The sequence below is a fragment of the Myxocyprinus asiaticus genome, chromosome 26, assembly GCF_019703515.2.
Source record: "Myxocyprinus asiaticus isolate MX2 ecotype Aquarium Trade chromosome 26, UBuf_Myxa_2, whole genome shotgun sequence".
Taxonomy (NCBI): domain Eukaryota; kingdom Metazoa; phylum Chordata; class Actinopteri; order Cypriniformes; family Catostomidae; genus Myxocyprinus; species Myxocyprinus asiaticus.
In genome coordinates, this window is record NC_059369.1 from 19,771,440 (window position 1) to 19,787,906 (window position 16,467).

Consider the following 16,467-nt stretch of genomic DNA (forward strand, 5'->3'; position numbering starts at 1 on the left):
AGGCGTTGATGCGTTGTGGAGGCGGTCAGATACAAATGTCTACCACAGTGTGACATCACAATGTGGAGGAAGTAGAGAATGAGTAATTTCAGAAGCTTGGTTTTTTTCAACAAATTCTCTTTTGCAGTGAGAAGGACGTTTTGAGTTCTGAAACTGACAGTATGTTTTTAAAGTACAATGACCTCTTATATGTCAAAAGATCAAGGAAAATTTGGTTCCTCATGTCATGACCCCTCTAATATCGAAGTTATTTAACAGCCTGGATGTGGCCAACAATAGTGGTCAAAATGTCTTGTACTAAATTGATTTTCTTTACGAATAGACTAGAGTCTTGCCAAAAGTGATGCTCTTGCATTTAGTTTAAGATTCAAAATAGTTCTGGTTAAGGTACTGTGTAATAACACTGGATGCAAAACTAGTGGATTAACTGCTAACGTGTAACAATTAAACTACAGGGTGTGTGAGACGACATCTGGAATTAGACAGATGTTGTAAGGGTGCAGACAGATGTTGAAAGGGTGTTTCTTTGAGAACAAAATGTACTGTCAACCAGATGGTGCAGTGTTGTTGCTGTGCTGCCCTGGCAAAGACAGATGCAGACATGGCCCACACACACACACTGTGTGGCCTATTTGAATCTAATTACAGCAAGGTGGCCACACTCACTTAGAACCAGTGAGGGATGTGGCATTGGGGTCAAACCCACTTGTACAGACAGCCAGATTGAGAGACAAACTGAGACACTGTCTCAGATACAGATGCAATAAACTTGTATACAAACACAACTGCTTCCTATTGTGTGTTAAAGGTGTAACACATAGCAGCAGTGCTTATAAAAGGAATCATATCTCTCCATTTGTTTTTATTTATCTTGTGCAGAAAACATTCACTCACTCTCAGTGTCTTTCTGCAAATGAAAAAAGTTGAAGACAGAGACGGGAGTAATCATACCTACTGAATGTCATTGCACTCAGTAAGGACAGGGTAAGGAGTGTAAATATGCTTTCTCTTGACATTAAAGAGCTTTGTATGATCACAGATGGGTAAAATAACCTGTGATTATCCTGCACATGTAAAATGTTACATTTCAATGCCGTGCCCTCTTAATGTAACGCAATTCATCAGGAACTTCAACTATAAATTCTTCACTCAGCTAATTGTAAAGTTCCTTTCTGTTTATTTATTTGTTATTTGGGTACTATTATGACAGTGTGACTTTTGCGATACATCTGCAAAAGTGTTACAACAGTTTAGACTGGGCTATTTCAAAGAAAGGTCAGAAAGGCCCAGTGTTACCTTACTCAAATATATTTTGACTTGTATTGACAAACATCCTTTTCTTTGTTGTAATATGAATTTGAATGCCTATAAATGGCAATTCTTGTCTCTAACTTCTGTGTATTATTTATCTGTCTGGCACAAAAAACACACAGACTAGACTTGTGTTTTCTGCAGGATAAGGAACTGAGAACATATTTCTGACACTTCTTTTGCTAAGTTCTCAATTCCTTGTCCTGCAGAAAACACAAGTCTAGTCTGTGTGTTTTTTGTGCCAGAGAGATAAATAATACACAGAAGTTACAGACAAGAATTGCCATTGATAGGCATTCAAATATATGTTTTATATATATATATATATATATATATATATATATATATATATATATATATATATATATATATATATATATACATATAAAACATCTGTTTCCTCAACTTCATCCATAGGGGTTTAACAATAAAAACTAAATCTCAGCAATATTCTGTTATTGTTTGCTCAGTTTAGTTTTGTTAACTGATTATAATCAGCTCACTCTTTCAGACCCAATTTTTGGTCCACAGACTCTAAAGATTCTTCATTCATATACAGTATGTAATTGTATGAGTCAATGTACATTTTAAGAATTAAGTAGGAATACTGAATTGTATTTACGTGCAGTTTGTGATTCCCTATACAGAGAATAGGGACTGTAATTTAATGCAATGGTTTACTGAATGAAAATATAGGACAGTAGGTTCTGAGTTATCCTAATGGAGGTCATATATCTTCATAATGTACCTTGACTTTGTTAATTTTTAAGCATTAAACTGTATTTACACTGATGTCAGACAAGAGTAGATAATACACTGCGCCGATAAAGAATACATCTTCATCATCCACCCTTGTGAACTTTGTGCTAATTTTGAATTCATTTTCATTACTGAACTCAACCTACCGCCACCGTTTTTCTGGCACAAATAAGGGAACCTCCAGACGTTGCCCAAGCCCACTGAGAAACCCACTTGGGCTAGGATGTACTGGAGCTTGCTTCCCCAGGCGGGCCTCTCCTCCTCCTCTTCCTCCTCCTCTGAGCCCTCCTCAGCATCCCGCTCCTTATTCTGAGGAACATCTCCCACCATCAGAGAGCTCTTCTTGAAAGAGTCCTCACAGGTATCTTCATTGGAGAGTAAATCTTTGACAGATTCTGTAACATCGTCATCGTCAATTTCTCTCTTGGCGGATTTGCTGTTTTTGGGCATTTGAAAATGTCTTTTTGGCAATGGGATGGGAGAGATTCAAGGTGACCCTTTTCAGCAGGGGCAGGTTAGGGTCAAAAGGGCAAAGGTGGCTCAAAAAAGATGGACTTCGTGAACAGAGGAAAGTGTGGGAGGCTGAAATATTTATCTCTTCATTTTCAAGGTATTGGCTTCCTATTAGATAAAAAAAATAAAAAAATAAAATTAAAATAAAGAACAGAAACAAGACGTTCAGGTAATTCCCATAAAATGATGCAATGCATAATTTATTTACATATCTTTTGTAAAACAGGGTGGCTTTCTTATTGTTAATTAATATGTTTGACTGAACTAAATACATATTAGACAGAATTTTATATCACTCCAAGTTACAAATGACTACCAGCAAATACAACATTGCACGACACAGTCACAACACAATGTTACTCACATCGCAGCTTGTGACAGCAATGTAACTCAAACCGATTGGAACGTTCGGAATACGATCATATTTCGCGCCTAAATAATTTAGCCCCTATTCAGAGCACGAGGTCGATTCATTTGCATACAAACCCAAACAGCCAAGCGCGCGGCTTCTGTAGTCACGTGGCAGGACAGCAAGCAGGTTCTCAATGCACAGTAAGATAGAAAATACGGGTATTTACGTTATCAAATCAATATTTTGTGACACAAAAGCTCTGGTTTTAACCATGAGTGTGCAAATGATATAGTAATGCTGCGTGCGCGTGGTGCGCCCTTCACTGCATCTCATGAGCTGGGGAACACCTTTTTTTCTTCTTTTAAATCAGCCTCCAATAAAGCACATTTTCCCACTTCGTTATTGAATTTACCACACCTTGGCAACCTTGACTCTTAACATGCGCTTATTTTAAAATTTCATTCAAACACTTGAAATAGCATTTTTAAAATAAGGACACCAAATCTGTCCATAAATGCACAGGGGGTCAGAAATAAAGCAAAAATGTTTCGGAGAGAAAATTATGTATGTAGAAATTCTATGTCACGTTATCTAATTTATATCAGAGTAGCCTGTTTTATGAAAAAAAGAAAAGAAAAAGAAAGAAAGATGAAACATGAATCATATAATTGCCAAGATCGATTACAGGAAATACAATTATTATGTACAGAATCAAACACACCATAAATCTGTAAAGAACTTACATTCTCCCACCGCCCAAATTTACTATGTCACCCATGTGAGAGGTTTCATCATACACACTGAATCTGATTGCGCAGCCGTTCTCTCATCATACTGTATGTTAAAGCAGCACTAACAAAACAAAAATAATCTTACCTTTTAACGAACGAAGAGGTGAAAATAAGCTAAGGTTTGTTTGTTTGTTTGTTTGTTTTCAGAATTGCTTTATTCTGTTTCGATGGTGTGGACATACACAGTTTTGGCACATATACAGTCTAATGCAAATGTGATGTAGCCGGTGGTGTGCAGGAGGTGCATCTGCTTTACTGACGTCGGGGTAACGGCTTTGAGTTCCCTGAAGCAGTGCACTAGGCGTGTCTTCTGTAGGCTATTAACATAATTTATTTCAATATCGTAAATAATATAACAATACTCTATTACAATTTCCTTAAAAGGCGTTTTTGTGTTTGAAAAAATATTCCAAATCGAAATCCCCCCATTAAATGCAACTGAGTGGTACAATCCACTACAGCATCCACAAACTGATTTTTAGGGGTGTAGCTACCACCGTTATTTTAATCTCGTGCTTGGAAATCTTACATCAGCTTTACAAAAAATGGCTGAGATCACAGATTTTGGCACCTGCTTAATAATGTATTTCCACCTACATTCATTCAGCTATCATCAGTGCTGAAGCTATGAAGCTAACATAACGCGCAATGTGCGTGGGTGACTATAATATAGGCTATATACAAAAATAATTATATATTTTTCCTTTTTATTAAACCGTAAAATAGGCTACACACCGCATTGGCATTACATTCAGAGGCTCTGTTGTTGAGCAGTCGTCGTACATACATACATACATCCATCCATTTATAAATATATATATATACACACACACACACATACACCGACCAGCCACAACATTAATATATATATATATATATATATATATATATATATATATATATATATATATATATATCTATCTATCTATCTATCTATATATATATATATATATATATATATATATATATTATGTTGTGGCTGGTCGGTGTATGTGTGTGTGTGTATATATATATATATATATATATATATATATATATATATATATATATATATATATATATATATATATATATATACACACACATACACCGACCAGCCACAACATTAAAACCACCTGCCTAATATTGTGTAGGTCCCCCTTGTGCAGCCAAAACAGCGCCAACCTGCTCACCACAATTGTACAGAGCGGTTATCTGAGTTATCATAGACTTTGTCAGTTCAAACCAGTCTGGCCATTCTCTGTTGACCTCTCTCCTCAACAAGGCATTTCTGTCCACAGAACTGCCGCTCACTGGATGTTTTTTTTTTATTTTTTTATTTATTTATATATTTATTTACATTTGTATCCCTTTTTCTCCCCAGTTTGGAATGCCCAATTCCCACTACTTAGTAGGTCCTCGTGGTGGTGCAGTTACTCACCTCAATCCGGGTGGCGTAGGATGAGTCTCAGTTGCCTCCGCTTCTGAGACAGTCAATCTGCACATCTTATCACGTGGCTCGCTGTGCATTACACCACGGAGACTCCCAGCATGTGGAGGCTCATGCTACTCTCCATGATCCATGCACAACTTACCCCACTGAGAGCGAGAACCACTGATCGCGACCACGAGGAGGTTAGCCCATGTGACTCTACCCTCCCTAGCAACCGGGCCAATTTGGTTGCTTAGGAGACCTTGCTGGAGTCACTCAGCACACCCTGGATTTGAACTCGCGACTCCAGGGGTGGTAGTCAGCGTCAATATTCGCTGAGCTACCCAGGCCCCCACTGGATGTTTTTTGTTTTTGGCACCATTCTGAGTAAATAATAGAGACTGTTGTGCGTGAAACTCCCAGGAGATCAACAGTTACAGAAATACTCAATCCAGCCCTTCTGGCACCAACAAACATCCATGCGATTATCTAATCAGCCAATCATGTGGCAGCAGTGCAGTGCATAAAATCATGTAGATACGGGTCAGGAGCTTCAGTTAATGTTCACAACAACCATTAGAACGGGGAACATTTTTGGACTGTGGCATGATTGTTGGTGACAGACATATATATATATATATATATATATATATATATATATATATATATATATATATATACTTTGATTAATTTCTCTACATAATCAAAAAGCAAAAAGAACATAAAGGGAAACAATTAGTCTCTCTAGTATAATTCAAAGTTAAATAAATAATCAGTACTGGGGCAGCACTTACATTTTCAGTAGAATAGATTTTAAGGCTAACACAGTTATTTATGTTGAGAGTTTTACAAATTTCCTCTCATATCACGTATAATGAACCTGAAATGAGCTTCAAAATCATCCATTTACAGTAACTGTATTTCATGTTGGAATGTTTATGTTTCTTTCTACTATACAATAAATTAGTTGACAATTGAATGAAAGGGCAATTTGCCTTAGCATTTAGATTGCAGGTGGTTATCACGGCTCCGGTCAGTTTGTCGGTTTGTTCTGTTTGTTTTGTTATTTCTCTCCCTCATGTTTCACAGGCGCTGCCGGCATGCATGATCAGTGTTTCAATGAGAACACTGATCGTTCCCAGGGGAACACTGATCATGCCACTAATTAGCGTGCTAGCAGCACCTGGTTCTCCGCTGATTCACTCCCTACTTAATCCTTTCATGTTGTCAGTGTCTTTGCTAAATTGTTGTTTGGTGTGAAGTAACTTACCTCACTCTCTCTGCCTAGTTGGTCCTGTCTCATGTATCTGTTTGGTTGTCCGTGTGTCGGGAGTGTGGTTGCCTTCCAGTTTGCTGTACGCTTATTCCCTGTGCTCACGAATCTTCAGCGGAGGATTCCTCGTCTCTGCCTTCGTGTCGGAAGAGTGATTGCCTTCCAGTCTACTGTGTGCTGGTTTTCTGTACCTCACTATGCTTCACGGATTTGCCCACTGCACAGCCAAGGTGCGCACACATCCACAAGCTTCTCCCCCTGCTACTACAGCTGGTGCCGGGTTCTCCATTCTTCGTCAGCACAGTTTAAGTTACTATTAATTTACTGAACTGTTCTTCTGCTCTTGGGTCTCTTCGTCTTGCTCTCACTCTGTGACAGTGGTGTGTTTTAAAGGGATAGTTAAGCCAAAACTGAAAGTTCTTTCATCATTTACTCACCCTCATACATTCCAGATGTTTATGACTCTTTCTTCTGCAGAACACAAAGAATTTTAGAAGAATATTTCAGCTCTGTAGGTCCTCACAATGCAAGTAAATGGGTACAAACATTTTGAAGCTCCAAGTGCACATTAAGGTAGCATAAAAGTAATCCATTAGACTCCAGTGGTAAATTTATATTTTCAGAAGCAATATGATAAGTGTGGGTGAGAACCAGATCAATATTTAAAGGGTTAGTTCACCCAAAAATTAAAATTTACTCACCCTCATGATATCCCAGGTGTGTATGGCTTTCTTTATTTCTATTTTTATAGTTAAAAAGTACATAAATATAGATTTATTTATTTTTTCACACCAAAAGCGATCATATCACTTTAGAAGACATTAATTTAACCACTGGAGTAGTAAACGCTGGAGTTTGTTTTGGGTGTTTATACTGATTTTTTTTTATTTTTATTATTATTATTTTTTTTTTTTGGAGCTTCAAAAGTCTGATCACCATCCACTTGATTTCGAATTTTCTTCAAATGTGTTCTGCTGAAGAAAGTCATACACACCTGGAATGGCATGAAGGTGAGTAAATGATAAGAGAATTTTCATTTTTGGGTGAACTATCCCTTTAAATCCATGTTTACTATTAATTCTCCTCCATGCCCAGTAGCTGGCGGTATTCCCTTGCATTTTGAGGACCTACAGAGCTAAGATTTTCTTCTAAAAAATCTTTGCATGTGTTCAGCAGAAGAAAGAATGCCACACATCCAGTATGGCATGAAGGTGAGTAAATGATAAGAGAATTTTCATTTTTGGGTGAACTATTACTTTAAGTGTGTGTAAGAGTTTCATCTTCAGGCATTTCTTTAGATTATTAGGGACTTAACTGATTCCACCATTGAGTGACAGTGAATGTGAAATACATGCTAGTAAAAGTTAAATAACATTAGTAACACATTCTATTAAAAAGAACACTTACTTTAGAGGGCTTGCTTGTTTGAAGTAATGGGGTGACCATGATGTCAGATATGGGTCACATCTTGGAAATTTAGTGTGACACATTGTACTTAGAGCATTGTGATGTCATCCACATCAGCAGTTTCCACTGGTGGTAAGGTTTTATATTTGACCATCATATGATGGAAAAACAAAGCTAATGGTGCTATAGAGATCTCACTGGAACCTGATCAGCATATCCCCTAAATCATGCACAATTATATGTATCCTATATTGTCTCCTGTCCAGGACATGATTTGTGGAATGTTCTCAACATGTGACAATAACAAACACAAAGCCCCAGTCACAGATGGCAGGTTGTTCTGGCTACCTGTTAAATAGTTAATGTACTATCTACGCCATGAGTCGGTAACATGATGCTTTGTTGCTGTCACAAGTTTTACTCATGTTTTTTTTATACCAATACTAGTCACATTTGAATCTTGTTGATTTTATCTGACTGCTCTGGTGGCTTGTTGAAAAACCAAATAACAATATTTTGAACAGAATTGGTAATTATCTATGTATTATTACAACTTGCTTTCATGAAGTAGTGATAACAACACCTGAACACCCATTTGTCGAGCAATATCACATCAGCAGACAATGTGAGTACTGCTTTAGGTAATGGTAAAAATGTCTTCCTTACCTAGAATCATTTATTTATCACTACTTGACCATGGAATTTATTTCCATGAATTTAATGTGATATTGCCATAGAACAATTACAGGGACAATCCATGGAGAATTTTTTTTTTAAGGGAATTGGTATACATTTTTAATCTGTGGTATGTATTTCTTTCAGGTTTTATTCCTTAAAGGATTGCCAATCGTCTGATTATCCCATGACTAAGTTGAACCCAATGACACAGAACTATTTTCTGAGAAAGAGAAACTGAAAGACCACATTGAAATTAATCCTCTCATTGTCAAACATCTCCAAAAGCTTGTGAAGGCACCGCTGTCCACTCCAATTCCCACATTAATTCCATTATGTTGGAACATGGACAGTGAAGATATGACAAAGGGGTACCGGACAGAGGGAGATCAAGATTATGAGAAAGAACCTTTTTTTCCATCAGGGTAAAGGTAACTGCAGCGTGGGTGGGTGTCAGCAATGCAATGTGAAAGACTCGGGTGTCAGAATACATTAAATGCTGATTCACTCAGTAGTCTTGTGAAAGGACCTCCAGTCTTCCAACTCCTACTGTCCTGTGATTACTGGACACTTATTCAGTCCAGCAATCAGGATGGCTCTTCATGTATTTAAAAAATTTTTTTTTTTTTATAATCAAATCACACAAATTTAGCATTACAATGTTCATATTAGAAAGGTTTAGCTGAGAGGACATTTGCGGTCTCTTTGTGGAGGGCTGGTAACCACAAGAAGAAAGCTATGAGCCATCACCATTGTGCCCTTGAGCAAGGAACTTAAGGATTCACATATGACATGGACAATATTTGGAACTCACAGCTGCCAGATGTTTCTACTTAGATGTGTGACTACAAAGTGTTTACTGTCATACGTATATTACTCAGAATTTTCCTGTCATTTCCTGTTCACCTGTGTAGTTACCTTTGTAGCTGTGATGTCATTCCAATTAATTTCTTGAAAGAGTCCTTTTTGATGGAGCCCAGTTTTGAATGGTTTTTGCATACGCAGGGTGTAGACAGGTAACATAATGCTTTATATCAGATGGCAGCCTAAAATGGCATATAAATAAAAATGAAATGCAGCACCACTGCAACACAAATAACTAGCCCAAAGAACTTTATATGTGCATGTGTACATGAGGTTCACAAGCTATGTTGGGGTTATTTGATCTAAACATACAAATTATCAAGTAGAAAAAGGGGGACTGCAAATTAATATGAATGCTAATATGACAATGTAAGTGTCCACGTGACAATGTCTTTGTGACACATTATGGATTAAGTTGCAAATGGGTTTAATATTTAATAGAAACCTACAAGCCTGTATTTAAAATTGTATCATTGCTGCCACATTATACTCAAAATTAAAAATTATGTTAGTATTCTTTAGTGATAGTTGGTTGAATATGGAAATGTACTGAAGTATTGTAACAACTCAAATGGTTACTGCAGAGTTTTCCTATTTTATTTTTACCTTCTAATGACTCCATTTGAATGTCTATAATTTAAGATCCTGTTGCACCAGAGATCTGAGATCATTTAATGCTGTTTCTAATTCTTCACTAGTAATTCAATGTGGTCTATATACTAAGGAGGAATACAGTATAAAGAAGAATGACAGATAGTAGCCCAAACCTAAAGCCACCTTTCATTCAACATGTTCTTTCCCTTGCCCACTGTGAAAGAATAAATGGAAACGATCAGCTTGAAGAGCAGTGTCCAGATAATAGCAACAAACCAGTAACAGAAAACTCTTTACAGTGTAAACAGAGGGACACTATCCAAACTTGAGCTCTATTTCGAGCTGAACAGGCTTTGACTGCCCTAATCTGCAGTGTAAATCTGCCTGTCTAGTCTCTGTCTGTGTTCCATACTTTCAGACAAAAAGCTCCAGACACCTTGCCCACTAACAAAAGGGTCGATGCCACTCTCCACTAATTGAAGCGGACAAGGCTTGCTGATGGGGCCTTTTTGAGCAATTGAACTTGAATACTTCTTTGGGATCTGATGAAACAAGGACAGTTGGTTTGACTTCAATAACAGACTCCAGCAATGCAAGTGAAGTTATGCTGCCACTCAGAGAGATTTATGATCAAAAGTTTTGATTTTTTTGAAAGATCACACTAGAATATGCAGCTTTGCATTCAAGATAAATGACTAAGCCAAAATCTTTCTGTGCACACATAAGGCTTACATTTACTGTGTCTTTCCTCCAAAATCACTCATCCAATCAGTGGACTGTATTGCACTTTTGATGTATTTCTTTTGCTCCTTGCTAAATTATGTCTTGGAAACTTTGGCTGTAAAATCTTACACAGAAGAGGAAAAGGGTGAATGGAAGAAGTGAAATGAAGATCTAATACCAGTGTCATACCAATATGTCATACCATACCAATATGGTCATACATTTATAGCATAGTTTACAGTATTTAATTTAAAACATAAAATTTAACAAAATCACTCTGATAAAATTCCCACTATGATCGTAGTTGTGGCTCAGGTGGTAGAGCGGGTTGGCGGTTCGATTCCTGGCCCACATGACTCCACAAGCCGAAGTGTCCTTGGGCAAGACACTGAACCCCAAGCTGCTCCCAATGGCAGGCTAGCACCTTGCATGGCAGCTCTGCTGTCATTGGTGTGTGAGTGTGTGCGTGAATGGGTGAATGTGTCACAGTGTAAAGCACTTTGGAACCACTAAGGTTAAAAGAGTGATATATAAGTGCATACAATTTACCATATAGCTACTAATAAAATATGCAATGTATGAAATAAAATGCACTCTTCAATGCACTGTAAGTCGTATTAAATAAGAACATCTGCCATACGAATATGCAAATAAAGTTTTTTTGTTTGTTTTTTTTATACAGAATAAAGGCACAATTCATCAACAGAAGTGTACAGCCCAAATAAAAGACCTAACACTGATTGTGTTTTAATAAGACAAGAAGTTGGTCCATGTAAAATTACTGCACTAAATCAAAAGAATGAAGACTGCTTGAAATTGTTAAAAATCTGCTTACCATAAAATATTATTTCCTAATATACTAAATACATTAGCCTACTCATTTTCTAGAAGAGAGGTTACCACTATGGGGCACTAAATATAAAATAATGTTTCCTATCAAATACATTTGCTGCTGCATCTGCAACTGTATCAGCACACGCGTGTTTCTTGAGGTTTGTCCTTCACGCTACCCTGTATTCTTTGGTTTCCATAGTAACTACGATGGAAGCGCATGGTACAAGCATGAGGCAGATTTAAAGAAATAGGTGCTGGATATCAAATAAAGACACAATCTTCAAAATAAAAACGTGTTTTGTTATATACTTCTGAGACCCTTTCAGTTAATATTATTAAGATGTTAACAAATAGGCCTTCCGTTCGTTTTCCCAGAGAATTATTTTATTTTGGATCCCGGATTTAATAATATGAATGCCATCGAACATTGATGAGGAGCTGAATAAATTAAACCTAGATTTATCTGAAAATGACTCAGAATCAGAAGATGACAAGTTTACTGTGAAATGTAAGTGGCTGTTGCTTGTGCCATTTGTTATACAGTTCTTCGTACAGTTCTTAAACATCTTATACAACTGCTTTATAACATTTGAAATTCTTTAACTGTCACTGTTCATTCTGTCATTCTGTAACATTCTTTGCGTTTTCACAAAAGCTGCATGCAAAACTTTCTGATTCAGTCCTCGCATATATTGAAGCTTAAAGAAATCGAATGAACGCCTTTGAACAGTCCTTGAAGACATTGAGTAAAAAGGTGTGAGTTTTACTGAAAACTCAAAATAGATGTGATCATTTCAGGGACACTCATCATCTACATAAATCTACAACATTTAAAAAATTATTAGATCAAATTACTGTACGTCAAAAGTGACCTTTTGTCATTGCATGGAACATTTTCAGTACATAGCCACAAACAGGTGTTTAGGAAAGTGCTGTAATAAAAATGTAATTTTAACCCAAGGGACTATTATTAATTTTTTTTTCTGTTTACTTCTAGACTTCGTAAACCAGGAGCTGTCTCACCTCCATTGCAACGATAATCTTATAAATGAATCAGATTCAGAATTCAATGAGGACCCTAAACAGTGGAAAGAGAGGGTGAGTCAAGCTTTCATGGTTTATTGTTTGTGATTAAATGGAAATGAGACAATAAACCCATCTGTTTCATCACTAATGGGTGCCTATGCTTTGTTCTTCACTTAACGTTAATACAGGTTGCCCCTCAGAGTAAAACGTGATATGTTACATTTTGGTTTGAGTTCAGTCAATATGAATTTAAACTGTATATTCCCAAAAATTACACTTTGAAGATGTTATGAGGAGAGAAAAAGGACTTTATTTAACCTCAGTCATGCCCCTCTCCTAAGATGGTATTAGTTAGGTCATAGTTTTTTAACCAGTAATTTGAAATGAATTAAGGTTTAAGCAGCACAAACACACTGGATTATCTTTCTTAACGTGCTGTTGTGTAAGTATGTGTTTTCAGGTAAATTCTGAAATTGAGGAACTAGTTGAATCTCACAAAAATGTTGTCACTGAATGGCCAGGGAGAGATTTCACAGATGTCAAACAAAGATGGTAAATTTGCTACAATGATGAAGTTGGATCATCCCGTATTTAGAGTTAAGGCAGAGGCTGGTAGCGATATATGCTACTGTAAGTGTAAATAGCAACAAAAAGTATCTTCTTCGTGTAACGGTAGCCAGCTGGTACATGATAGCTGTGCAGTATGTGTAAACCTCACTTCCCTGGCCTCGAAGGGCACACTACCTCCGAGGTACCTACCTACCTACTGATGCTAGAGGCTGTAGCCTTTACTCTCCTCGTAAACGCACCTACCTCCCATGCCAGCTGATGCCGGTTCAAATCCCGCTCGGAACGGGTTGAGCAGGACCAGTTACAGAAGTGCTGTGACCCTGATGGGAGTGAGGTTTGGGGGGTGAGTTTAATGGGAGCCAGCTGGTACGTGATAGCTGTGCGGTATGTGTAAACCTCACTCCCCTGGCCTCAAGAGGTGCACTAGTTGTTCTCTTTCATCATCTCGTGTTCGAGATCCACGTATGGGAGACAATGACAGCTCCCTGATTGCCCAATACACTCACAGTGAGGCCCTGCAAGCCAGTTAAGGGAACGGTCACCTCAAAGAGGCGGTGCTTGACACGTCCCTTAATCACACACCTGGCAACCCTGAAGCACACAAGTGGGAACTGTGCACAGGCAGAGCATGAATAACATGTTAGTGGCACATACATATAAATCAGCCCAGCAACATATACTGGATACAGTGAAGATAGCACCCAGGCAGGAATGTAAATGCATGCTTGGTGACATGAATGTGCACGGCCAACTGGCCCATAACCCCTTTTTCTCACTCTTTATATTATAAATATAAAAAAGAAAGAAAAGGAGCTTCCATGGGAGGGGCTATGAAGAACCCACCCCCAGGACAGAATGAGGCCGGCCGTTTACACTTAGATTCGGAGGGGGTAGAGTTGTGGGGTTTCTTGCCTGCGGCGAAAGACGTTCTCCCTCAGGGCTTAGCAGAGGGTTGGTTACTCTGCTGAGGAGGTGGTTTATTGCGTGGCATTGCCTTACCTGCATGCTGGAAAAGACGCCCCATGGCAAGAAGGTTGGGTGGCTGTGTGGGGGCACCTGGTGTGGTGCCGCTTTCTGAGGAAGGCATAATTTAAACGCTATTGCATCAAAGTGACGGCAGGGCCAAAAAGAGACTGGCCAGGCTCTACCGGGGCACCCGCGATGCGCCGCTTCTCACTGTCAGGGAGGCCCGACAGATTAAGCCAGAGCGCACGTTCTCTAGCAACTGAGAGAGCCATGGAATGCCCGCAGGCTTGGGCGGCCTGACGGGCGTTACAGAGGACAAGGTCATTAACTGTGACAGTCTCCTTCCACAGAGAGGGCGTGGGGGTCCCTTTCTCTAGTTGTTGACCCATGTCGACCAGGAGTTCAGCCTGGTATGCAGAGAGGAGGTAGGAGACGTTGAGGGCCCTGACAGCCAAGGCTGAGGCTTTGTAAGAGGCCTGATGGATGGAGGTAGAAAAGCAGTCCATTTTGTTGGGGAAAACAGGCTCGGGGGGGGGGTGGCAAGTAGGCCACCTTGAGGCCACCTTGAGAGAGATTAAGTGTCTGGCCTCCATAGAGGGCTCGATGGAGGGGGGGGGTCATCCATGCCATGGGCCGTCATATCCTTCACTTCGAGGCCCGCGAGACCGTGTTTGAGGTCGAGCGGGTCTCCCCAACAATGCCTCATATGCTTAGCACATGTAGGGAGGACAGGGAAAAGTTGTTTTCTCGGGCTGGGAGGGGGTCCCAGGAGTTTCCTGTCGTACACGTCCCTCTCTTGGTCAGTGGCACTTTGTAGGGCTGGACATTCGATATTGAGGCATTATCCTGGGGATTCATGGAAGACGGGATAGCCTCCTCATCCTCCAAACCATCGAGAAGGCCTGCATCGTCCTTGTTACCAGAACCAGCCGGCTCAATGGCGAACGAGGGATCCTCTGAGAAAATGCCGGGTTGCTTAGATCGGCCCAGCTGAGAGAGAACGCGCCCCGGGAGGCCCCCAGGAGCGCATCGTCGCAACCTTGAGTTTTTTGGGCAGCGCCAGGCAGTGGCTACATTTTTCTGGGAATTCTAGAGCCTCCTCCACGTGTATGAGTCCCATGCAAATGACACAGAAAGGATGAGGGTCTCTGGCGGCGGTGAGGGCACCGCATGTGACCGGGCAGGCACACGATAGGTTGTCCCCGGGGGTAGCCATATGTTTGGAAAGTGCCATACTAGAGAGAAACTCTGTAAATTCCGTGACGAGCAGCCGTGGAGCAGGGGAAGTGGTGAGAGAGAAAGGTGGGCAGCCTGACTGGTAGGAAGCGAGCGTGGGAGGCTTGAAGCAAACAGAAGCAGGTAACCTGGCTGAAGCAAGACAGTCACGTCTGGCGGAGGCTAATCTGAATGATGTGTTCTCCTGTAGACAAAATTGTGGAAGTCCAATTGCAACCGAGCTGAGAGAAACAGAGGTCGCGAGAAGCGAATGTCAACTGAGGAACAGCAGCACGTGCAGGTCCTTATATGCTCCCAGGTAAGGCAGCGGGTCCTTACCTGGCATAGGTCATGCGCTTCTGTCTGTCTAGCCAGACTTGGTGCAATTGGATGCTTCTGCAGAGGTCAGGTACGGATGCTCTTCCCATAGGTGGATCTCGAACAGGAGATGATGAAAGAGAACTTAAATCTGTATTGATAGCAATGTTCACTGCAAAGAGGGTCATTTAATAGTTTGCCAGTAGATGGCACCCTTAAAGTGAAAGTATAGCATTGGACAAGCTTTTAAAATCTCACCTCTTAGAACACCAAATTCACAATGTTTTTGTATAGATGACTCATTACCCAGTTTACCTCATTATTTAATTTGTTGGTTTCAGATGTAACTGAGCATGAGATATCCACTGAGTGAATTGTAACTCAGTCTTGAATGAAGAGAATTGGAGAAAAGGCTGCAAGAGGAAGAGGAGCAGAGATTAGCAGCACAGGAGGCAGAAAGGGTACTGCATTTAAACTCCATGAGAGAGGAGGAAGAGAGGAGGAGGGGAAGACAATTGGAGTTCGAGGAGGAGCTGAAGAGGATCGAGGAGGCAACTCTGGTAGGTTTGTCTTTAACATTACTTTTATTGATCATGGGATGCCATCAATAGACACCCTGTGAAAATGATGAGGAAGCAGGATTGAATCAAGAGAAAATTTTGAGATTTAATAATTCTGTATATTAATAATTGATTACAAATTTGGAGCGAAAAATGAAGCACAGCCCACAGAGTATCTTCAACTGGAATTTGATAAAACAGCAGGTGAGTTTAAATATGGATAAAATTTAACACAACACTTGTCTTTGTGTGGTTTATACTGTGTATACAGTATACACCATAAATGCAACATGATCACACTGGAA

General features: G+C 39.6%; 1 protein-coding gene and 1 pseudogene across 3 annotated transcripts in view; one reads left to right on the top strand and one right to left on the bottom strand.

Moving 5' to 3' along the window:
* Nucleotides 1-4,906, bottom strand: part of slc6a15 (solute carrier family 6 member 15) — a 31,468-nt gene extending 26,562 nt beyond the window's left edge. The window contains exons 1-2 of one of the 3 annotated variants that reach the window (XM_051657236.1): nt 4,842-4,906; nt 2,217-2,687 (exon numbers count right to left, since the gene is read on the bottom strand). In XM_051657236.1, coding sequence (XP_051513196.1) covers nt 2,217-2,520 — 304 coding nt within the window. In that variant the 5' untranslated portion in view covers nt 2,521-2,687; nt 4,842-4,906. Of the gene's footprint in view, nt 1-2,216; nt 2,692-3,678; nt 3,719-3,811; nt 3,924-4,841 lie in introns of those variants that run through there. The other 2 variants (XM_051657235.1, XM_051657238.1) reach the window with 2 other exon arrangements.
* A 7,011-nt stretch (nt 4,907-11,917) lies between these two features.
* The window catches only part of LOC127416720 (leucine-rich repeat and IQ domain-containing protein 1-like), a 57,508-nt pseudogene continuing 52,958 nt past the window's right edge, over nt 11,918-16,467 (top strand).